General features: G+C 49.9%; 8 protein-coding genes and 1 non-coding gene across 9 annotated transcripts; 4 read left to right on the plus strand and 5 right to left on the minus strand.

Moving 5' to 3' along the window:
• Positions 1 to 830: 830 nt before the first annotated feature.
• Positions 831 to 1,438, plus strand: VTN77DRAFT_3973 (uncharacterized protein; the record flags this gene model as incomplete). Its single annotated transcript, XM_069419980.1, has 2 exons — positions 831 to 1,011; positions 1,281 to 1,438. The coding sequence occupies 2 exons, from the start codon at positions 831 to 833 to the stop codon at positions 1,436 to 1,438; spliced, it is 339 nt and encodes a 112-aa protein (XP_069277877.1).
• Positions 1,439 to 2,640: 1,202 nt separating this feature from the next.
• On the plus strand, positions 2,641 to 4,911 carry VTN77DRAFT_3974 (uncharacterized protein; the record flags this gene model as incomplete). Its single annotated transcript, XM_069419981.1, has 7 exons — positions 2,641 to 2,908; positions 3,072 to 3,171; positions 3,252 to 3,264; positions 3,341 to 3,558; positions 3,631 to 3,780; positions 3,845 to 4,278; positions 4,337 to 4,911. The coding sequence occupies 7 exons, from the start codon at positions 2,641 to 2,643 to the stop codon at positions 4,909 to 4,911; spliced, it is 1,758 nt and encodes a 585-aa protein (XP_069277878.1).
• Positions 4,912 to 5,920: 1,009 nt separating this feature from the next.
• VTN77DRAFT_3975 (uncharacterized protein) lies at positions 5,921 to 6,995 on the minus strand (the record flags this gene model as incomplete). The annotated part of the gene is made up of 4 exons (XM_069419982.1): positions 5,921 to 6,226; positions 6,265 to 6,384; positions 6,678 to 6,769; positions 6,854 to 6,995. The coding sequence occupies 4 exons, from the start codon at positions 6,993 to 6,995 to the stop codon at positions 5,921 to 5,923; spliced, it is 660 nt and encodes a 219-aa protein (XP_069277879.1).
• An 864-nt stretch (positions 6,996 to 7,859) lies between these two features.
• VTN77DRAFT_t78 lies at positions 7,860 to 7,931 on the minus strand. The gene has a single exon. It is a non-coding gene; the product is annotated as a tRNA-Ala (tRNA).
• Positions 7,932 to 8,605: 674 nt separating this feature from the next.
• On the plus strand, positions 8,606 to 10,245 carry VTN77DRAFT_3976 (uncharacterized protein; the record flags this gene model as incomplete). Its single annotated transcript, XM_069419983.1, has 2 exons — positions 8,606 to 9,978; positions 10,080 to 10,245. 2 exons carry the CDS (start codon positions 8,606 to 8,608, stop codon positions 10,243 to 10,245), a joined length of 1,539 nt encoding a protein of 512 aa, XP_069277880.1.
• A 1,316-nt stretch (positions 10,246 to 11,561) lies between these two features.
• Positions 11,562 to 12,458, plus strand: VTN77DRAFT_3977 (uncharacterized protein; the record flags this gene model as incomplete). Its single annotated transcript, XM_069419984.1, has 1 exon — positions 11,562 to 12,458. One exon carries the CDS (start codon positions 11,562 to 11,564, stop codon positions 12,456 to 12,458), a length of 897 nt encoding a protein of 298 aa, XP_069277881.1.
• A 1,648-nt stretch (positions 12,459 to 14,106) lies between these two features.
• Positions 14,107 to 14,816, minus strand: VTN77DRAFT_3978 (uncharacterized protein; the record flags this gene model as incomplete). Its single annotated transcript, XM_069419985.1, has 3 exons — positions 14,107 to 14,589; positions 14,639 to 14,707; positions 14,769 to 14,816. The coding sequence occupies 3 exons, from the start codon at positions 14,814 to 14,816 to the stop codon at positions 14,107 to 14,109; spliced, it is 600 nt and encodes a 199-aa protein (XP_069277882.1).
• Positions 14,817 to 16,159: 1,343 nt separating this feature from the next.
• Positions 16,160 to 20,386, minus strand: VTN77DRAFT_3979 (uncharacterized protein; the record flags this gene model as incomplete). The annotated part of the gene is made up of 2 exons (XM_069419986.1): positions 16,160 to 20,011; positions 20,159 to 20,386. The coding sequence occupies 2 exons, from the start codon at positions 20,384 to 20,386 to the stop codon at positions 16,160 to 16,162; spliced, it is 4,080 nt and encodes a 1,359-aa protein (XP_069277883.1).
• Positions 20,387 to 22,776: 2,390 nt separating this feature from the next.
• On the minus strand, positions 22,777 to 23,185 carry VTN77DRAFT_3980 (uncharacterized protein; the record flags this gene model as incomplete). Its single annotated transcript, XM_069419988.1, has 2 exons — positions 22,777 to 22,902; positions 23,072 to 23,185. The coding sequence occupies 2 exons, from the start codon at positions 23,183 to 23,185 to the stop codon at positions 22,777 to 22,779; spliced, it is 240 nt and encodes a 79-aa protein (XP_069277884.1).
• Positions 23,186 to 23,631: the final 446 nt, after the last annotated feature.

The following is a 23,631-nucleotide window of genomic DNA, read 5'->3' on the forward strand; positions in this document are numbered from 1 at the left end:
GTCTAACTAATGATGACTCTCTTTAGCCAACGATATTCTTCTCTCGTACCAGGCAAGCTGCATAGAATAAGATATTGGAAGTTGGCACGATGCAGAGATACCGATTATTACAACCGGGGACTCCAACACCTTTTTTTTTGTTACTAGTTAGTGGTATATTTTGTCGGTGTCGTCATTCTCCTCGTGTCCTCTGCCAATTAACGTACAGACATGCCTTCACAAAGTGATAGCGACCCGGCGGATTTGACTGGACTCCAGGAGAGGCACTCAGGCAAATTAACAAAAGCGGAAGGCACGAACGACTTGGCGAATCCCCGGCCATATCATCGCGGCAGACAGAAAATCTTTTCCCTTCCCAGTTAGATGGAGCGGGCCATGGCCTTGCTGCGGGAAGGTACGGAGGAGGTAAGGTATAGTAATTACCAGATTTCGTTACGGAGTACTTTGGTACAGTATGACTGGCATTCATTTCCGTGCCGAATAGACGGCAATAATAGCGATGATAATTCGATCAAAAAGATACGAGCAAGACGGAAGAGTTCGAGCGAAAATAGATTGCATCTCGAGTCCCTACTTGACAATGCCTGGCGAAGCAAATTGGACGGTAATCGGCAGCGGCAAATAGCTTATTGACATATCAAGCACCTCGTATCTGCTGGTGAATTTCAACAATTGTATTCCATGCAGCAGATATGCCACCGAGGCATTCAAACTAATAAAAACCAAGTATGTTACAATTTATTCTCTTCACTGCTCCTGTGTAGTTCTCTGAGGATTCTGGGCAAAACACGGCTTCCTTGTGGTCAATTATTATTTAGACGGCCCGTTGTATGGCCAAGAACGGCAACTCCGTAAAGACGCGTAAATTACCAGCCAATTCGGCTTTCCCTAATCAGACTAGCGCTGTCCATGCGGCATCCCACTCGCGTTTCGAATCCAACAAGATTCCCGTCGTGCATTCGCAAACGCCCACTCAGCGGGGCGATGACATCAAGCTGTGCTCTCAACAAGGTTCGCATGCTCGAGTCCATGCAAAAAGATTTGCAACCGCAGCGGCTGATGCCGTCTCCTGAAGGGCCATTGCGGAGATCCTTCAGAGCGATCACTCTCGTCCAAAGTTCCCGGCAGAATACGAACCTTGACATCCCGATCGCCTGCGCTTTCTCGAGAAGAGCTCATCTCTGGCAGTGACAAAGACGGCCATGACGAGGTGGCGCAACATTAAGGCTGACTGGGCGCTGTTGTCCTACGTCTTGGCTCCAGCTGAACGCAGAGCGCAGACCGGTTGCACGCCATCCCTTCCTCGTGCAGCGCGCCTGTCCTTGCCGGTGTGGCCGCTAAGGCATTAGGCGTTGCGATCCCGAGAGCCGCCAAGGCCCACCAGCTCCACTGCCCACAGGGCTCCCAGCGCCGGTTTCCGATCTCCTCAGCCACTTAATCCGTGCACCAGTCGACAATCATATCAGTTGCACCGTCCCCAGTCGAGCCAATGCGTTGATAAGATCACCCCGGATTGACCGAGAATGAGAGACAGACTTCTCTCTCCGCGTCGCACGATGAGCACACTGGCACAAAACGACTGGAATTGCACGGTCTTGGCAGCCGTGGGGATGCTAATTCCATCATTCATTATTGATTAATTACACTAGGCCCGTCCCGGCGACGGGGTTGGAGATTGGACCCTCTGTAATAATCAGAATCCTCGCGTCTGATTTGCGATCTGCTTGCTTTTTGGCGTAAAGGGTATGGCTACCCCAGCTCCAGAAGAGCGGCACTCCACCCAGCACCGTCAATCTCTCTTCAGGGTTTGCATGGTTGCACCTATCGCAACTGCCAGTAATGGCAGCGAATGCATGGCAGGTGCCGACTGCGCACGTCCAACCCCCGGACGCGTTTTCCCTTCATCTCGGCTTGCGAGTGAATGAAAGGAAAATTTTTCTCCTTCAATCAAATCAATCCAGTGAGGGCGCTCTATATAAAACCTGCCACCGCCTGGCACATCAGAGCTATTTTGCAGATCTCCAACCTTTCACCACCTATTCCTGCTCAGCCTGACAGCCATTCACGCTTCCCTGGCGTTCTTATCTCTTTCTTATCTGTCAGATACCCCATGCTGTCAAGTCCCCGCCCCTCAACTGCCGTCCATCCTCGTTGACCACTTATCTCGCGGTGTCGAACTTGCTTCTCCCATCGCGTGGTAATTGGCATACACCCCGAACCCTGGAGCGATTTCAACAACAGAACACACTGCCCTTTTGACTGCTTCCCTTTTTCTTCTCTGCCACGTTCCTGTTCCTGTCTGGCCTATATTTATTGCGGTTGTGGCGAAATAGCAATAGCGTATTGCAAAAAGAGTGTGAGAAAAAGAAAGAGCGTATTCAACCAGGCCGTATTGTTCTCGACGCAACACCATTACGATTTTCAGGCCCTGATCGATACGATCCATCTCTATCCTGCCTACCCGGACCGGAACCTCGTACAACTTCCCACTCGATTTCGACTTTATAGACCTAGCCCCAACGCGAGGCCTGCCCAGCTTCCCCGGACACGCAACTTGTTTCGTTTACGGTAGACGATCTCGACACATCGGTAGAAGAAGGCCGTCAGCAGCTTGCCCATCCTTGAAAGAAAACCGCCATCATGCCTCTCTGGACAAACCCGTTTAAGCGCTACGACAACGAGGAGTTCCTTGGCGTCGTGGTGCCCCTGTCCGAAGCCCGTCGCTTCTCCCAGTCGCGCCCTGCTGATGAAGAACCCGCTGGCAAGGATGATAAGAAACTGGACAGAATCGGCTCCGAAGAGAATGGCGCGGCATCGAACCCTGAGTACAGTGACATGACCATTGAAGCGATCCGCGCGGAGGTCGAGAGTGAAATCGCCACCTCCGGCCACGACACAGCCTATGACCGTACGTTACTTTCCTGCGCCGCGTAGTAATCGGGGGTCCCTTTCCCCTTGGTGATCTTGTGCCCGTGCGCCATTGCTCTTTGCCCTACGCGGACGCTCTTTCTCCCTTCTTCCATTTTCTGGCGTAGCTGTTCTAGAAAACAGGTCTGATGTTTTGATCACAGGGAAATCCAAAGTCATTAACCTAGCTATCCAGGATATCGGCATGGGCCGCTATCAATGGGAGCTCTTCATTCTCTGCGGATTCGGTTGGCTAGCAGACAAGTGAGTCCGCTTTCCCTGTGAACAATACCTGGAGATCTTGTCCTGTCCGTCGACTTTGACCACTGACTTGCTCTTCCCAGTCTTTGGTTGCAGGTAAATACAAATGACTGCTCGCCATGGTGGAATCGGGGTTGGGAGACTGAGCTGTGATCTGACTCGTCACGTGCAGGGTGTTGCCCTAACGCTGCCCCAGCTCTCTCTGGAGTTCGGTGTATCCGACTTGAATGTGCGGTTCACGACCTGTGCGCTTTTCCTCGGTCTGTGCATTGGCGCTTGCTTCTGGGGCGTGGCGTCCGACTTGATCGGACGTCGTTGGGCTTTTAACATGACGCTCTTCATCTGCGGTGTCTTCGGAACCGCAGTGGGTGGTAGCCCAAACTGGATTGGGTATGACGTATCCTGTCGAGGAAAAAAAGTGAATGAATGAATGAAAAAGAGTATTTCTAACATCTATCACAGCGTATGTGGCATGTTCGCTGCGATGGGACTTGGTGTCGGTGGTAACCTTCCGGTCGATGGAGCGCTCTTCCTGGAGTTCCTCCCGTTCGCGTCGGGGAACCTCCTGACCATGCTCAGTGTGTGGTGGCCAGTGGGGCAGCTTATTGGGAGGTCAGTTCCTTTGGACATTTGTATCAAGATCTCTGGGACTTGTCCAGTTCTAATATGCATACAGTCTCTTCGCGTGGGCTTATATCCCCAACTTCACCTGCGATTCCAACTTGCCGTCCTGCCTCGACGTCGAGTCAGGCGTTGCCTGTTGCAGCAAGCAGGACAACATGGGTTGGCGATACCTGACCTACACGCTCGGCGCGCTCACCTTGGTGATGTTCGCCTGCCGCTTCTTCCTGTTCCATCTGTACGAATCTCCCAAGTTTCTGCTCTCTCGTGGTCGCCAGGAAGACGCCGTTCGGACGGTGCACGCCATCGCGTACAAGAACAAGGCCAAAACGTGGCTCACGGTGGACATCCTCAACGAAATCGGCGGTAGTCCCGAGGAAGTGCCCGACCAGACGCTGAGCAATGTGGAAATCATCAAGAGAGCGCTGTCGAGGTTCTCGGGTCAGCGCATTGGACCGCTTTTCGCAACCAAGAGACTTGGATTCACCAGTATGTACATACATTTCTATGCGTTTGTCTCCAGTTTCGTTCGTTAACACTTCTCTAGCGGTTCTTCTCTGGTTCTGCTGGGCGACCATCGGCATGGGCTATCCTCTCTTCAACGCCTTCCTGCCGCAGTACCTGGCCCATGCTAGTGGTGGTGGATCTGGCGGCGAGACGCCGGTCAACATCACCTACCGCAACTACGCGATCACGTCCATCGTCGGGGTGCCCGGATCGATCATCGCCTGCTTCACAGTTGACATGAAGTACATCGGGCGCAAGGGCACGATGGCGCTGTCGACGCTGATCTCGGGCATCATCCTGTTCTGCTTCACCATCTCGACCGACTCAAACGCCCAGCTGGTGTGTTCTTCGCTGGAGGCCTTCTTCCAGAACATCATGTACGGCGTCCTCTACGCGTACACGCCCGAGGTCTTCCCGGCGCCCAACCGCGGCACAGGCACCGGCATCGCCAGCTTCTTCAATCGCGTCTGCGGCCTGATGGCGCCCATCGTGGCCATCTACGGCAGCAATGCGAACCCCAATGCGCCTGTGTATGCGGCTGGTGGTCTTTTCCTCGCTGCGTTTGTCGCTATGGTTCTGCTGCCGATTGAGACGCGTGGGAAGCAGACGTTGTAATTTGTAAACAGATTTACCAAGGCGACAGCAGAGAGCGTTCCTCTCTACGTTGTAAATAAATACCTTTTTTGGAAACCAGAATAAAAAAAATAACCAAATAAATAAAGCAAACAGCGTTGATAATCCACTGTTTTCTCCAATTCCTATCTCTCGATGAGCCAGATCACATCGACACAGGGTGTGCGACGCTATATAATATACATACCAATTAAACCATTCCACACGCACACCCCCTCACACATACTAGCACTACCCGGGGATATTGTGGAAAACCCCAGACCTGCCAATTAAATCAAATCAGATTAAATTGGGAAAAGGTCAACCAAAACAATATAATTCACAGTTGAGAGAGAGAGCTAGTACATGCGACCATAGGGTGTGGAAAACAGGGCTTCCCGTCCGCTCAGCCGTACTTAAGCCACACGCCGGCTGGTTAGTAGTTGGGTGGGTGACCACCAGCGAATCCCATCTGTTGCATGTAGTCTCTTCTTTTTTTTATCTTTTCTTTTGTCTGTATTTTGTCTTTTTGTTATATTTCTCATTTTTATTTTTCGTTTAACCCCCAGCGATGATGGCTTCGTACCTCAATGAGGTGCTGTGCTGGGGTCTAAGTAGTAGTCCAAACATATATCGATAATTTTTATTATATAGATGAAGCTAAGATGAGCACCTTACAGTTAAATTGACTCCCTGGACTGCCTAGGCATGTCCTGTACAGTAGTTCAAGAGATCATAGACATTGCCTATACGATTACAAATCCACTCTGTTATATTATATTATAATGGAAATGACTGGATTGAGCCGATCTGATGACTCATATTAGTGAAATACAAGAGATATGGAGAGACTGTGTGTTATAGTAAACAGTAAATTATATTGGCAAGAAATATATCTAGATAGGAAGCCCGCCCGGAAAGGAGATAATACCCATATAATAGGTAGGCTTGCAGACCTTATTTCTATAACGACACGGGGTATTTCCAGAAGTAGAAACACGATACTAATGCGTCAGGCGTCAGGGTCGATGGAACAAGTACCCACCCCAAGATGAGAGAACAACTCAAGTTCCATCCGTTCAGCCACATCGGGTCCTTCAAGGATTTCTCCGATGTCGTCCTCACCCAAATCGTATTCCCATTCTATGACTTGTCCAGCACGTTTCGTATTGGCAAGGACAGCCATACGGAAGTGCCAACGGAGTGCATCAGCGCTGACACGGTCGTTGTTTTTTGGCGAATTTGTTGCCGTGGTGCTGAGGATTCTTCCGCCGTAATTGACGTAGTCTACTCCAAAGACGATAACTTTGTAGCCGTCCTGTATTTGGTATATTAGCTTTCAGTTACTACTTTCACCTCAAGGGTCGTGAGAGTAAAGTGAGAGATGGAAACACAGGTAAATCCTGCATCTGGATTAACAGCAATCTGGAACAGGTCAAACATCGCATGGACTTCTGCTGCCAGCAGGAGCCCATTCTGAACCGAGTAGAGTCCAGAGTCCCCAATCAACCGACTTGGCCTGTTATCCGTTACCCACGTTGTAATTGTTGTGTCTCCAGGTTAGTTCTCTCGCGATGGGGAAGATGTGGGAGGCTTGTAGGCATGAAAATGGTGCTCGTCCGTTGTACATTCTAGGACCAGAAATTGTGCAGTGACTGTTTCTGTTCCTCAATCCGTCACGGAAATGCCTTTGCCGGAGGTGGATATTGCTATTAGTCTCGGAGGAACATTCAATACCATGACCGTCAGTTGTGGCTAGGATTACCTACCTGCTGACTTAGCTTTGGTGTCGAACCAGATCTGGACACAATACGCCGCGGAGCATCCTCAGAGGTCACATCCACATTGACAGGTTGACCGTCTAGACATGTCCTGATTCAGCAGGTCAGGTCCACTAACAACAGGACAGTATTCGGTACCGATGTTAGTAACAGTGCATACATACGATCATCTAACACCACGTATGACCCTGGTCGAAGTATACTTCCGTCCCTTCGAAGTTTGACGCCAGTAGACCCGTCGTCATGGAGGCGAAAAATATCCCACTGGACACCTGGGGGGTCGAATACCAAGAACATGCTACACATGTTGTAAAAAGTGAGAGTTGTGATATATGGCTCGGTATCTCGTATGGTCAAGCCTGTTTTCGACGATTAGCATTAACCACCGCAGATGATCGGGTGTGCTTACCTCCAAGGATACTTCCATTATCGTCATATAAATGGACGTTGCGAAGCAATTCAGGATCTGGCTGCTGGAGTGTCCTCGCCGTTGTTTAGCCTGATACATACGAGTGAAGGCCGACAACCGGTGAATTTGAGAAAATATTACCCACATAGGGGGTATAGGGGACTCTAACTTCAGGCACCAGGTACATCTTTAATTTCAGGGAACTCAGTGACGTAGATCCGACAGTTGTAGGGTTTGATCCTACGAGTGTGACACCAGAGTAAGTGCTGCTCTATCAGTACCTACCGGGATTATGAAGACTTATTATAAACAGCTATTCTTTCTTGAGGTTGTCTACTTCCCAGGCGCGCTCCCTACCTATATTCCTTGCTATAGTTCTTGCTATATAACCTTTACTCCTCTATGTCTCCCTCACTGATGCACATTCCTTGCAAATGGCCTAAAATATAATTTCTCACTACTACGCAACCCCTTTACCAATTTATATATCTCTTGCTGATAGGGGCTGGGTAGATTTTATAATTGTCATGGCGCTTGATGGTTATATATATTTTGTTCACGGCAGGTAATTCTCCCCCAAAAGAGAATGACGACTATAGAAGCAGGCAGTCAGTGCTATGAAGATGCATTTCGGAAAAAGCACAAACTAAAAAGAGACTCACCCGAAAAAAAAAACGAAAAAAAAAAAGAAGAATAAACCAGCATTCTCTCACCTGCCTAAAAAGTTTCACATCATAGGTGTGGGACGCATAGAAAAAAATTGGACTTGCGGGGAATCGAACCCCGGACCACCCCCATGCTAAGGGGGTATTATACCACTAAACCACAAGCCCAATTGAATGATGAAAGTAAGCCACCTATTGATTTATTAAGCGATCTGACTGCATACTTAATTTACTCGTTGACGAGCCCCATCTTTGATCGATCAGATCTAAGATTCCGGCAGTAACCGACGGGATAGCCATGTCCGTTGCCAAAACAAAGACTGTGATGTGATTTAGACTTTTCTGCAGTCATCCTCGTACGTGAGATTTTAAAAACTCCGAAGCTGCTTCAGTGGGGTGCGCTCGCAGCCGACCTTCCATTTCTCGTCTAGTGTATTCCACAGTCGGTCAGTCACGAGTCACGACTCACAGCTTCCGCAGCAGATGCCAGGAACAACGACGCAGATTACGGAGTAGATTGAGACAAGATTCCCCGCCTCACAAGGTTCGTGCCTTTCGATGGGGAAGTCGCGTTCGGCTCCGCCAGCCGAGGGAGGCGACTTCCGCTGCTAGTCACCTGGTTAATTGGATCCAGGCCCAGACTTGTCCCGCATTGGGACTAATTCGACAATACCTCACCGACTTGACTAATATTTATTCCCCTGCTCCATCCCCATGTTGGTCCAAAGGAAACGAGTCCACGGTCGTTTCGTCGAGTCGGAAGTCGTCGATCGGGATCAGACTGCTGCTGAAGAGCAAATTCGATTGCAGTCTGTTCACGGGCTCCTTCGGCATCTCGACTCATGACATCAAACGTTGACAGTCTTGGTTTATTCAAGGGACATGATGCAGAAGTCGATGGGCATGATACTGCTCTATCACCGCCCCCTCAGGAGGCATCTGCTCAGAGTCAAATTCTCGGATGTGTTGACACTGAACAATGCCACTTGAATATTGGCGATGCGACAGCTCCCGCAGAGACTCCTGTGGCTGCGCCTGAGAAGGCTGAAACTGACCCTGAGAAGGCTGTAGATGGCCGTTCTTCTACCTCTTCTGCTGAAACACCGCAAGATGGCGCCTCACTCATGAATTCTGCCACTCGGGTATCGACAGACCCCTACGGAAATACATATCCTGAAGGTGGGCTGAACGCCTGGCTGGTTGTTTTCGGTAGTTTCCTGGGCCTCTTTGGCTCCCTGGGACTGGTCAACACGATCGGGACGTTCCAGGCTTACCTCTCGACACATCAGCTGCAGGATTACAGTGACGGAAGCATTGGCTGGATTTTCGGGGTCTATGCATTCTTGACTTTCTTCTGTGGTGTCCAGGTCGGTCCCATTTTCGATGCCAAAGGGCCTCGGCTTCTGGTTCTGGCGGGTTCCATCCTCGTCGTGGTGGCCATGGTTGCGGTGGGATTCTGCACCCAATATTGGCACTTCATGCTCGTTCTGGGAATCATCAACGGTGTGGGCACCTCGCTGATATTCACGCCTGCTATCGCAGCAGTCGGTCACTTCTTTTACAAACGACGAGGCGTGGCTACGGGAATGGCGTCAACGGGTGGTTCGATTGGCGGCATCGTGTTTCCACTCATGCTGGAGAGCCTCTTCCCCAAAATTGGCTTTGCATGGGCTACTCGTGCTGTTGCCCTGGTATGTCTCGTCCTGGTAGGCATGGCATGCATCCTCGTCAGGTCCCGTCTTCCACCGAAACCCACCTCAAAGGAGAACATGCTGCCCGATTTTCGTATCTTCAGAGATCCGGCCTTTACTCTCACGACCGCCGGCATATTCTTCATCGAATGGGGCCTCTTTGTCCCACTCAGCTACATCTCATCATACGCGTTGGCTCACGGCCTCTCACCTTCATTTTCCTATCAAATCCTCGCGATTCTCAACGTCGGTTCTTTTTTCGGCAGATGGATTCCCGGGTATTTTGCGGATTTTATTGGGCGTTTCAATGGCATCATTGTAACAGTGTTGCTGTGCTTACTGTGCACTGCATGCCTGTGGCTGCCTGCTGGCAGCAGTGTTGCACTGATTGTCATCTACGCGCTGTCGTTCGGATTTTCCAGTGGCAGCAATATTAGTCTGACGCCCGTGTGCGTGGGCCAGCTCTGCAAGACGGAAAACTATGGCCGGTATTACGCCACAGCATACACCATCGTGAGTTTCGGGTACGTATAGCTGTCCCCTCTCCCCGTCATTGCACCGCGTTATAAAGCGCAAATATCCGAAGGCAGAAATGTTTTACAGTACGAAAAACTGACCGTGTTAGAACACTGACTGGTATTCCAATCGCTGGTGAGATATTGTCCAGGTGCGGCGGCGATTATTGGGGCCTTATCGCATTTACAGCTTGCAACTACTTCGCGGGGTTGCTGGCTTTCACCGCAGCGAAACTGCTGCAAGTGGGTTGGCAACGGCCTTGGGTAGTCTATTGACGATATACACACTCGATTTCAATTATTCGCTTCTTCCCCCTGGACATCAACTAATTTGATCGCAAAAATGAATGAACGATTTGTACGCTGTATGATGTAAACGATCAACCACCAAAAATATTCCCCCTGGACAGGGCTTGTCGCAAATATGCTGCTACAGACTTAAAACGTCATCCACAGTAGTCTTAATCTCATACGACACGATGAAGATGATACAGGAATGGGACGACAACAAATTCAACAATACAATGTGATTTCAGTATATGAGGAGACAAAAAGCTTGTTGCTACGCGTGTGGAGCCAACCAGGACTATGGGAAGACCGGGATAAACTAACCTCCTCTGTCGTGTGGATTCTCTACAAGGCTGGTGGAGAGACGTGTGTTCTAGGTCTTGAAAAGGCCAACGACGAACTGGTGATGTCTTTTATAGAAGACATTATTATGACTTTTCAACCTTGTCAGAGAGTGGCTGGAAACCCAGGAGACAAGCTTGGACGATGTTTTCGCAATATTTCATCCCTCACTCTTTCATGATATCATATGGATATCATGAAGTGGGTCATCGGAGCCCCTACAGAGGGGGAATTTATGGGTCCCCATGCCAAAAAAAAAATCGTGGCGAAGAACTCAGAAAGAAGGGTCTCTGAACTCGCCGCTGGTCGAGTTTGATGGTGAAGAAGGTTGCTCTCCCCTCTCCTCAGTGTCCGTCCTAGACACAGAGCTGTTTATGCGTTCCAGGGAATTCTAACAGGTTGGGGGTTGGCTCTTCTCCCGGGTCCTGTCATCTAAGTGTGATTCGGACACATCTCCTCCCAGCTTTGCTCAGGGTTCCTTTACTCAGCACTTTTCTTCGCATCTATACCGATGGACATTCCGATGGGCATTCATTCTAGGACTCGATAAAATCGTCATCAACGATTCCCCTTTGACGTCTCCCTCAATTTCGGGTCGACATCTTTGTCATCCGCGCTGGCCGGCGTATGACTTGATAATGCCGTCACCGGGATTGTTGGGCGATTCTGGCCGTGGTTTCTCTTGTTGCCTCCTGTCATGGGCCACGGTCTCGCCTTGTCGGAGTCTATTCCAATAGGGGTGCCATGGATATCCTAGGAGGCTCGAATAGTCGATTGGATTTGTCGGTGTCTATGAGCAATAGGGAGCTCATCCCTGCGAGACAGCACAACATATATCAATCCGGAAGAATGTCCTTCTCCAATCGGTCAGCTCAGTGCCCTCATCAGCACTATCCATTTCTACTGATTTCTTGTCTTCATCTCCTGTCTCCGTTTGTTTTCGACTGGATTATCCCGTCAGGATGAAGACTCTCGCCTTGCTCGTGACGCTTGCTGCGTCTTCGATCGCCTATCCACAAGGCATAGCTGGCCGCCCGTCATCTTACACTTACACCAGCAGACCGTTGACCCCTTATGGTACTTCGACTTATCATAGTACCTCCACTTATCATCCAACAACTCCTGCTGGCGTCCGGCCAGTGCCAACTTGTCCTTCACCACGTCCTGTGACTGTGACTGTTACTGTCTCGAGCTGTCCAACTACTCGTCCTCCACCACCTCCAGCTCCGGCATCGACCACACGCCCACCGCCGCCGCCTGCCGCAAGCCCTGTTCGTCCACCACCTCCACCTCCGAGCTCTCATCCAACGACTGTTCCACCCCCACCTCCGACCTCACGTCCTCCTGTTCCACCGCCGGCTCGTCCAACGAGCTCAACCCGTCCGACGACTGTCCCAAGCGCAAGCCCTTATCATCCACCTAATCCATCGGTGCCTCCGAGCGTTCGCCCGACCACTGTTCCACCTTCGTCCAGACCTTCGTCCAGACCTTCGTCCAGACCTTCGTCCAGACCTTCGTCCAGACCTTCGTCCAGCTGGACCTATACTAGTCACCCTACGATCCAAACACAGATTGCAAGACCCGCAGCGTCGTCGTCGAGTCGCCCTGGATCCCCAGCTCCAACTTATACTACTGAACGTCCAACATTTACTTCACGTCCACCCCCTCCTGGACCACCGCCGCCCCCACGCCCTACGCAGACCACCTCACGCCCTCCGTTTGTTCCACCACCTAGCGTCCGACCAACTTCGACTTTCCGTCCGCAACCATCATATCCTCCCCGTCCTACGCCAACAACCACGTACCGTCCGCCAGGGCCTTCCTACCCTCCTGCAGCCAGTCGCAGGGTCGATCCATAAACGTGGCACGTTCGCGTTGCTTTGACCGTATCAATCAACCAACGCTAGCCATGTATACGGAGGGAGCGGCAGCCTCAAGAGTGTCTTAGCGATCAAGTAAAGGGTACTCCGTTCCGTCAAGAGCTATTTCCTAAAAAGGGATCTTTTCAACAATACTAGAGTAATACTTATTCTCCCCCCCTAATTTTTATCTTTAGACTGCAAAAGAATTGATTTAGACAAAACTTAGCTTAGTGGAAGTACTCGAGAAATAAAAAAGGACATCAAAGTAATTGACGAATTGTCTTAGCTTATTATCCTTGTAAAGATATATCCTAGTAACGATAACTGTATGTACTGTACATAGTATCATGTAGCTGATTAGTATTAGTTTGTGGCTGTGATGTCATCGTGAGAAGTCGAAGAGAGAGAGAGAGAGCGTCCGTAGGTAGGTAGGACTTCTCCTACGACACAAATATTGCATAAGTGGAAGTCAGTCACAAAAGCCAGGCACATGTCGGATCGGATGGTGATGATGTCTGAATTACCACGTGATCTATCTCAATTGACTTTCAAACAAAACCTTGCACAGAGCTCCAAGTTTATTTACAAGCTCAAACTTTTTGATATATATATATATAACTTTCTTCTCTCTTTTTATTTATTAGGTCATGTTGCAACAAAAGGAAACAATACAGCTATGTGCTATGTTTCACAAGTTTCCGTCATGGGGCCAATTTTCCCGCAAAACTTAGATATTTTAGACTCAATTTACTCAGGATTATTATATATAAAGGGCGATTTTAAAATATATATATTTGGTTAGAAAATTAGTCAAATTGATTTTTTTATATAGAAAATTTCCTTACCTAAAGTCTATAATAACTACTTTTTTTAAGGGTAAAGTTAAGTTCAAAAATTTCCTAAAAAAATTTCATATCTAAAAAATGAACCCCTTAATATCAGTTATTTTAAAAAAGAAATTATATAGGTTATTCTCATTATATATAGGAATACTTTTAAAAAAATATTAAATCTAGTTTAATTATTTACTTTAGTATTCTACAAGACGGCAAGCGGGGCACCCGAAACGGTGCCCTATCCACTGCCTACTGGCTACGGAGATCGCATTCCTTAATGAGGCTTAGTTTGCCCCAGTGGCTACCAATTCAGGGATAGCGTGGGATCTTGCCGCTTTTAGCCGCTTTAGCAGAACCGTCCTACTAAATAGACTTGTGTAATGTATGATATTGTCTCTTCCTTTAGTTCACAGACTGAATGTTGTTTAATACCTGCTCTCTCTTCAGCCTCCCTCTGTGGATGTGCAAAACAATTATTACTTTTAAGGTCTTTGAACAAAATAATGGAGGGATTCAGATGTCCTAACCGTAAACCCTTCAGAGCCATCACTGGTTGGACCAGTGGCCAAGAAGTACAAGATGGCTAGCTGGGATGCCTGGAGATCTTCGCATGCCTGTTGAAGAGTGAAGCGAAATAAAAATGACCGTGGAATTCAAATTCCCTTTTACGCGTTCGCGGGAATGGCTTGTATTAGCTGCAAAATGTGGCATGTAGAAAAGTTGGCTTCTATGAGACAACTCAATTTATTTTTTTCATTTGAAACGACACCATCAGCTGAGCCCTGGAAGCCATGCTTGCGGAGAGGTGATTAAATTGACACTGTCATCCCGCCTGTTCCTGATGGCGTTGGAGTCTTCATGCAATTGCATTTTTGCGGATGGCTCTTGCTCGGTACCTTGCTTGGATCCTCAAAGAACTGGAAGCTCTGACACAATGCCGTTTTTCTTTTCTGCAACGTAAAGATGCTGATTCCCTGTGCACCAGTCAAGCGCATTTGGGCTGCTCCAGGAGGGGTAATCAAGCCTAGCTCTCGAATCCACTCTGATGCCACTGTTCCGTCGGCTCTCATCAGTTGGAGCTCAACAAAAATCGACTGCCGATTCACTGGTCCATTGGCAGTTTGAACCACTACAGGCGGTCCCAGTCCCCCATATTGTGGATTCAACCCCATTGCAGCCAAATCAGTTTGGAGGACTGATTGTATAGTACTTCCAGTATCATTCAGTATTGAAACATTGACGGCTGCGCCAGTTCCCCCTAAATTAGGAATCAATCTCATCCTCGCAAGAATCTAACAAAGGATTAGATAATTGGAGGGAGAAAAGGTACGGCTTTGATACCTCATGGCCAGAATAAGCGTTGACATAGTTGTATGTTGCTCGTTGGGCAAATTGCTGAGCTGTCAGAGCCTGATAATGTCAGATATATCTGTAACTAGACAGATAGGGGAGAAAGGTCATTACAACTTACCTCGTTGCTCTGACCAGAACTCTGTGAAGGATCTCCAGTTGTTTGCATGAGCTAGTATCCAACTCCCTTCAAGTAATGCAACCGCACACCATGGAGGGAGGTCGGCTGGGTTAGATCTGCGCCGCGAATGCAACCGGACGAGTGCGTGGAGGAAGACCTGCAAACGAGTGGCAAAAAGAATGGCAAATCAGCCACAGAGAGCAGCGTCGATGGCAGCTGTTTTGGCAGTCTTCTTGCCGTCTTACTGTTTAAATGAGTAGTTAAAATTTTTGAGAAAATTGGGTCTAAGTTTATAGTTAAAAATCTTATATAATTATCATAATCTAATTAAAAAAAAGTTTATATATAAAAGATTTAGATTTACTGATTTTCTGATTAAAAACATATTTTTTTCTAATATCCTTCTTACCATGTAATTTTGTTGAGAAATAAATAAACCTTTAAAATACCGTATTACAGGGTTTGCGGGAAAATGGGCTCGTGGCGGATATTCATGAACTAGTACTATAGATAGATCTTGCACGGCTGCAAGTCTACGAGCAATTGCCAATGCAAGCTTTGGAACTTCTCGAAATTTTGGTATAGGTTATGGCGAAATGAAATGAAATGAAAGAAAACAATTGTCTGTGTGTCTGTGTATACGCGGATAATATCTTTCATTCATTCAGAATAGAATACGCATGCATGCACGGCATCTGCTCTGCTTGCTATGCAAAAATTTCGTTTTTGTTTGAGACAGACAAATAAACAAATTGATATCGGGCATGGAATGGAATTGGAAAAAAACTGCATGCGCAGGAAAAAAAAATGGTTCAGTACGAACGAACGTAACTTCGACCCAGACAGACAGCATTCACCTATCTCGACTCAAACTCAGACTCAGACTCGACTTCAATTGATGTTCGCTTTCTCAGGCCATAGCCACACAAAGGGTATGTATGAAAGCCCATAGGAAAACAAACGTTATAATAAAACTCCGGCACGCCCTGCACCAACCAAATCAAATCAAATCAAATCAACAGACAGACAAGAATGACACCACCCGAAAGAAAGCATAACTTCAACACAAAGGACTCCCAGGAACAAAAGCTTGTGGGAAGAAAAAGCAGGCTTGTACGTAACAAGAAACGATAGAAACACAGTTCAAATATGGGCAGGAAAAAAAAAGAAAGAAAAGGACGCAAATCTTCAAGAAACAACAAGCGAGAAGAATGTTCCAGACAGACCAATCAAAGCCGCTGTCAAACTATATAAAAGCAGAAAAAATTGAAACAAGAAAATACATCACGGCCGTCACATCAAGATCACTCCCACTCTAGACGCCCGACACATGGACATGCTCCTTTAGGTGCTGTGAGATCGTACCAAAAGTTTCTGCCAATGTAGATCCATTAGGAGTCATTCGAAGTCGTTTGCGTATCGTCTCTTACCCGTTCTTCCCCCGCTTCTTGACCCTTCTCGGTGGCTGGACTCGTGGATGGACTCGTGGATGGACTCGTGGATGGACTCGTGGATGGACTCGTGGCTGGATTCTCAGCATCGGCCTTGGTGACGGCATCGGGTGTGGTATTAGCCTTGCCATTGAGGCTCGGTCGCTGCTGTTGCTGTTGCTGCGACTGCTTCGACTGCTGCGACTGCTTCGACTGCTGCGACTGCTTCGACTGTTGCGACTGCTTCGACTGCTTCGACTGCTGCGACTGTTGCTGAGACCTGCCGTCGGGATTGTGATTCCCTTCGTTACCGGCGGTACGTCCTTCCTTGTTGTTCTTTTCTAGGAAATTTCCACCGAGGGTCGCGCACTTGAGGATGGTCTGTATCATCTGGTTCTGCTTAAGAGGTTTCGACAGATACTCATCCATCTGTGCTTGGAGACACTTCTCCCGATCACCCAACATGGCGTGAGCAGTGAGGGCAATAATAGGCGTGCGGGACAATCCATTCTCCCGTTCATATTCCCGGATCTTAGCCGTGGCCTCAAAGCCTCCCATCACTGGCATTTGAACATCCATCAGGATGACGTCGTACCGTCGCTGCTTGACGGCCTCCAGTGCCTCAAGACCGTTGCTGACGACTGTCACGCCGTGGTTGCACTTCTCCAGGATCTTCACTGCGAGCTTCTGGTTGACCTCATTGTCCTCGGCAAGGAGAATGTCGAATGATCGGGAATTGTCGGTGACGATTGGAGTGGAACGGCCCTCCAAGGCTGGGAGCATGCCATTGCCCAGGTCGATGGGTTGACATGGGGTGGTCATGTACGATGTGATACCCAGGTCGAGTGCAGATTTCAAGCTGACAGAAACGACCGGGCAAAGCAGGACAATCGGAATGTATTTGAACTCGTCAAACGTACGCAGATTTCGGGCCGTGTCAACGGTGTCGACGATGATGACATCGTAAGCATGGCCCGACTCTTTGCCAGATGGGTCTTGGATCTCCGGCGGAGGCACTTCGTCTTCATCCTTGACAACGAGCGGCTCCAGATCCAGCTGTTTGAGCATCTTGGTGATCTCCGCCGCGTAATCACCAGTGTGGCCCTTGTCGATAAAGAGGACCCTGTGGTTCTTGTACGGAATCAGTTGGGAACTGATGGCATCGAGTGACTGGTCCGCCAGCTTCACGACACAGGTGAAGTGGAACGTGCTGCCATGGCCATATTCCGACGTGACCCACACATCACCACCCATCAAATTGACGAGACGCTTCGAGATCGACAGTCCCAAACCGGTACCTCCGAAGCGGCGAGTGGTCGAGCCATCCGCTTGCTGGAAGGTATCGAAGATGAGATCGAGCTTATCTTCCTCGATTCCAATACCGGTATCGGATACGGAGAACTCGAACGCGTACTCATCCGGAGCACACTGTTCCCGTTCGGACTTGCGGATCGTGAGCTTCACCTCACCATGCTCCGTGAACTTGATGGCATTGCCAACCAGGTTCAAAATGATCTGGCGGAGACGGAACGGATCGCCAATGACATAATCTGGCACCGAACTGTCGACCTGGTACGCCAGATTCAAGAACTTCTCGTTGGCCTTGACCGCTAGGGTCTTCAAGGCATTGAACACGGTGCCTCTGACGGTGAAGGGAATACTCTCGATGACCATGCGGTTGGCTTCGATCTTCGAGATATCCAGAATGTCATCGATAATCGTCAGGAGACTGTTTGCCAGGTTGTGCACCACATTCAACATCTCACGGGGATACGGTTTGAGGTCGTCGGTGTCGAGGGTCAACTGCGTCATGCCGATAATACCGTTCATGGGAGTCCGGATTTCATGGCTCATATTAGCAAGGAACTCGGATTTAGTACGGTTGGCCAGCTCGGCCGCCTCCCTAGCGGCGGTATTCCGCTGGATACTGTCACGGAGATTGGAAACCATCTTGTTGATCTTGCGTTTCAATTCGTCCATCTCGCCCGATGCGTTGACGGTGATCAGCTTCGTGAAATCGCCGTCCGTGGCGGCATCCGTGATCTCCCCAAATGCACGGACTTGGGACGTCAAGTTCTCGGCCATGGTGTTGACATCCTCCGTGATTTCCTTCCAGCGACCAGCAATCCCTTCCACGTTCGCTTGGCCGCCCATCTTCCCGTCCACACCGACATCGCGAGCCACCCTCTTAAGCTCCGTTGCGAACTTGTTCAAAGAGTCCACCATGTTGTTGATGGTGACCTTGAGGGTCAGGATTTCTCCTTGCGCGTGTACCTCGATCTTCTTGCTGAGATCACCCTTGGCAATGGCCTGCGTGACGTCGGAGATCGACCGCACCTGCAAGGTGAGGTTCTGGGCCATGGTATTCACATTGTCGGTCAGATCCTTCCATTTGCCTTCCACATTGTCGACCTTGGCTTGACCACCCAGCGTACCGTCAGTTCCGACCTCTCGGGCCACCTTGCTGACCTCAAAGGCGAAGGTATTCAGTCGGTCCACCATGTCGTTGATAGTGTTTTTGAGGTCGAGGATCTCTCCCTGCACATTGGCCGTGACCTTCTTGGTCAGGTCACCTTTCGCGACTGCCGTGGTAACGTCCGCGATCTCACGGACCTGAGTGGTGAGGTTGTTGGCCATCCGGTTGACATTCTCGGTCAGATCTTTCCAAGTGCCTTCGACATCATGCACGGTCGCCTGACCACCGAGGACACCGTCCGTGCCGACCTCTTTGGCGATCTTAGTGACCTCCTGAGCGAACTGCCGCAGTTGGTCCACCATGTTGTTGATGGTGTTCTTCAGCTCCAGAATTTCTCCCTTGCAGTTAGCCTGGACTTTTTGCGTCAAGTCACCCTTGGCGACCGCCTTGGTGACCATGGCGATATCACGCACTTGGGTGGTCAAATTGTTGGCCATGGCGTTGACATTGACGGTCAGTTCGTTCCACATGCCCTGGACGCCCTCGATCTGCGCCTGTCCACCCAGGACACCTTCCGTACCGACATCACGGGCGACCCGCGTCACCTCTGTCGCAAACGTGCGAAGTTGGTCAACCATGGTGTTGATCGTCTGCTGGAGTTCAAAGATCTCGCCCTTCGCCCGACTCTCGATCTTCTGGCTGAGGTCACCATGTGCGACGGCGGTGGTGACGGTAGCAATCTCCCGCACTTGATCGGTGAGATTCTTGGCCATGATGTTGACATTCTCCGTAAGTTCCTTCCAGATTCCGTGAACGCCGGTAATCTGCGCCTGTCCACCGAGAATACCTTCCGTGCCGACCTCACGGGCGACCCGAGACACCTCGCTACCAAAAACCTGCAGCTGATCCATCATGGTGTTGATGGTGCGTTTGAACGTGGTGATTTCCGGGTCCATCTCGAGCGGATGAATCTGGACCTTCATGGACAGGTCACCGTTGGCGACCTGGGTAATGATGCCACCAATTTCCCGTAGCGCTTTCTGGAAAGCTTCATTGGCTTGCTGGTGCTTGCGTAGTTCGCGCTGCAGCACTAAGACGTCCTCGTGCTCGACCTTAACCAAGGTGCGCCGCGTGTGCTCTTCCTGCTGTTGCAGCTCGTCCCGGACACGGGCGATGATATCCTTCTGGACACTGATCTCTTCAGCCTGCTTCTGAACATGGTTGCGCAGATAGCTGATGTCCTCCTCCCGCATGATCCGAGTTCGCGGGTCCAGCTCCTCGTCATCGCTAGACTCATCTGAAGAGTCGTCATTTTCTTCGTCCGAGGCATCATCTCCTACGGACGTTGAGAACTTTCGCTTTAGGCGACGTGATCTGCGGGGTCTCTTGTTCTGCTGCTAGAGGAAAACCTGTCAGAATCTTCTTTTTTTTTTCCATCTCTCTCTCTTTCGGCGTCTAGACGTTGGGGTTTGGGGGGGACTAATGCGAAGTTTCCTGTGTTCCAAGGAGACTATAAAAGAAAAAGAGGGTATGGGGTCACTGACCACCTCAATTTCCAGGTCGCGGATCCGGCCGATCAGCAACCGCAATTCCGTCTCGAAAGCTGCCTTCCCAGGACTGGGATCACCCGGCAACTTGACGTGTTTCGCATCGAAGCCATTCGTGGTAGACGAATCCTCCGAAGGGAGGGAGTCGTCACTGATTGGGACCTGTCGTGCAAGACCCCTCAGGATCTCGGCGGCCGCCTGGAAGGCGTCGTTTTCACCAGCCATGGTGCCCTGTAGCATCCAGGTCCGTCAACACCACTTTCTTCACGGATTTTATCGATCTCTGGATCCACCGAAGCCGTACCATCGACGGTGAAACAGAAGCGATCAGATTTGTAGAAACGGCATGGGATTCGTTTTCGAGGAGATTGGGAAAGTCGAGAGGCGGAGGAGGCGCAGGACGCCAGAAGGCTGGCTCGTTTAGGGCTGCAGAGACGAGAGAGAAAGGGAGAGGCAGCCCGCAAGTAGAGGGTGATAAACGCGCTGTCTCGTCTGTCTGAGTGGATAATTAGGCTGGGAAGGAGAGACTCAGATTAGGTATTAATTAGAGAGAGACCGCCAGACGAGACAGGCGGATACACCGAACAGACAGGAAAGAAGAGGGGGAGAAGGAGGATGATAATGATGAAGCAGAGACAACAATAATAACGGGAATAATGTAAAAGTGAGATGGACACACCGACAGCACCGGATATTAGGCGACAGGCTAGTTGGCTCTGGCTTTGGCTTTGGCTTTGGGGGGGAAGGAGAGCGGAGGAGGGGGGCAGCGCGACGATTGATTGCTGGGTTTTGTTCTGGTCGGCCTCCAGCCTCACCCGGCAAGTAAACGCAGTGACTTGGCCTCAGGCTAGGGTGTTTTTGCTTTCGCTTTCGCTTTTTGCCTCTCGCACCCTGACGGAGAGACTCAAGAACAACCTTCGGGATGGTGGGACCGCGTCGGGAGGGCGTTTCTCTGGTTGGGGGCCTGCGAAGGTGTGGAGAGGGGAAGAAAAAAGGGTGGGCAAGAGTGAACAACTTAACCAGTGTTAACTTGGCTTTAGTCTTTGGCCTTTAGTTTAGCCAGGTCGCTGATTCAGGTCCGAACAGCACAGCAGCCGTCGCACGAGTGGCCGACCAGGGCCACTGCTACGGCGAAGCACGTCTGCGTGGTGTGCTAGTCCAGCGCGGATTATAAATTATCACCTTCAATCCACTCTCCAGGGTACAGCTGGATGATGAGTGAATGATTTGGACACAAGGTACGGCTCAGTTTGCCGAGCAAGGTAATCGCCAAGTCAGAAATCTGTTCCGTGGATTTTACTGTAAACGGTCCGACTGCAGCGGGTCCCCGGGACCAACAGCGTGGAAAGTCACCACGGGGGCTGCGTTTCACAAAAAACGCGAAGGAAAAGGACTCCTCTTGAACCACTGTTCATCTACGGAACAAACCCCTAAAACGACCTTAGCTAGCTACATCGGGAGCTACCTGGGCGTTTTAGCAATCTCGAATTCGCAGAGGCTCAAGAAGTCGCCACGATCTCGCTGCGAAAGAATCACCAGCCTATCACAATTTTGCTCTTAAATAGCACCTGGCGAGCTTTTCCCTGTCAAGATCGGAAATTTCTTCCAGAGAACAGCGCCGTCGTTTCTTTGAATGGCTCGTCCTGACGGTGGACTTGACCCGTAGGAATGGTGACCTACAATCACTCGCGTACCGGGCGATCATTATTTAATTGAGCCAACCCGTTAGCCAGTGTCGATCGGGCATTCTCAACTTGTGAGATGCGATTCTCCCAAGAGTTTCACTACGTAGGACGTGCCGTACGAAGTACTCTTCAGTCTGCAGTTATTGTCCTCAGTACTCTGTACAAAGTAGACCTTAAGATACGCCGTACTTCGTATCTACTATCGTATCTTGCTTCCCGGTGGAACAGATCCAACTGTCGCTTCGAATCGCCAGCCGTCTTTCCTTCGCGTGACCACCGTGACACCGTCTCTTAGGCGAATCTGACGAGCCAGTCCGTCGTGCGCTTGCCGGCCGTTCCTGCTCGCCATTGGTGACAAATCTGCAGCCGTTAGCGGAGGCGTCAGCTTACACTGGACGCTCGCCCAACTTTTTTTCCCCATCAAGTGCTTTCGGCGACATCGCCAAAGTCCGGCGCTTGGCTTCCGCGCCACAAGGAATGCTGGCCTATCGAGAGAATTCCACACAAGCTCCTGCAGCGTGGACGATGTAGAAACGATAAAGCTCACGCCGCTTGGTGCCCCCTGGCAGGCTTCAGGAAAGCGACGTCATTGAGCAATAACCATAACAGACAGTGCGGAGTATGTCATGATCCTCCGACATATCTAAGAACGCGATCGCCAGATTCAAGAATCAAGAAAAGGTATTTCTTTCGGCGGAGAACGGGAGTAGGACTGTAGGAGAACGCATCGCGGAAGCTGACGGACAGAGATTCGGTGAACATTCGCTCCTTCAAAGCAACGGATTCTGAATTCCTTCGCCTCTCCTGGCACCTGCCACCTGAAATCTCGTTCCTATCCAGGAAATGACGATGCTCTGCAGATCTTTATCATGTTGTTCTTAAAGACCAATCACCAAACCCACCTTGCAGAGATTGGAGAGATCCCGGCTATCAGGCGCGCACAAGTCTCATGTGGAACCGTGTCGCGTCCACTTGCGCGGCGGTGCGTCGCGGCACATGCACCGGTTTTTCGCCCGACTCGGTCGGTAGTCGGCTGGGTAGGCCAACCATGAGGATCTACCTCGATGTCAGATCAAAATCTGTGTGCCCAGCTGTTGTAGCCTGCTGGCGGCCGGTCATCCCATCCAATAAAGTATTAAACGTCTCGTATTGAGCGGGAGAATTGAAGACGAGTCGTCAGGCAGAGCATGGCACTCCGTACGGAGTACTCCGTCCTTCGTATTACCTTCTGAACCATGCTATCTCGAGGAGTCCATCCTGGAGTAGGGGGCGAAGGAATGCGGGCAGCGTCAGGCACGCGGCCAAGCGGTGACGTCGTTAGTTCAAATGACGATCTCATTGTTATTCCCAAGAACTGGGTCGACAATATGATTATGATGTATCAGGTATGGCGTATAGAAGAGGCTTGGAAATTGAACTTGAAACAGCTGGAGACGCGCTAAGACGGTGAACATCACACACGTATTACTGTATTAGGATATCAGTAAATCATACTCCGTACTCCGTAGTCGGATGCGAAAGTGAAGATCTGTGGTAACCGACGTCAATACAGAGTAGTGGACCAAAATAACGTGACCTGATCTGCAATGCAATCTTTCACTTCATGTCAGGGATATCGTGGGAGGATTCCAGTGTAATAGTATACTACGGAGTACTCCTGCCAGATTTTGAGCCTCCCCATCACATGATCTTGTCGAAACGAGGATCACAAGCGAGACACGTGCATCCTCGAGTCAGAGAATATTTCTCAGAAGAAGCAAGGATGTAGCCAAGAACAATAGAAGA

This window comes from Rasamsonia byssochlamydoides (genome assembly GCF_041956645.1).
Source record: "Rasamsonia byssochlamydoides strain NRRL 3658 unplaced genomic scaffold VTN77scaffold_29, whole genome shotgun sequence".
NCBI lineage: Eukaryota > Fungi > Ascomycota > Eurotiomycetes > Eurotiales > Trichocomaceae > Rasamsonia > Rasamsonia byssochlamydoides.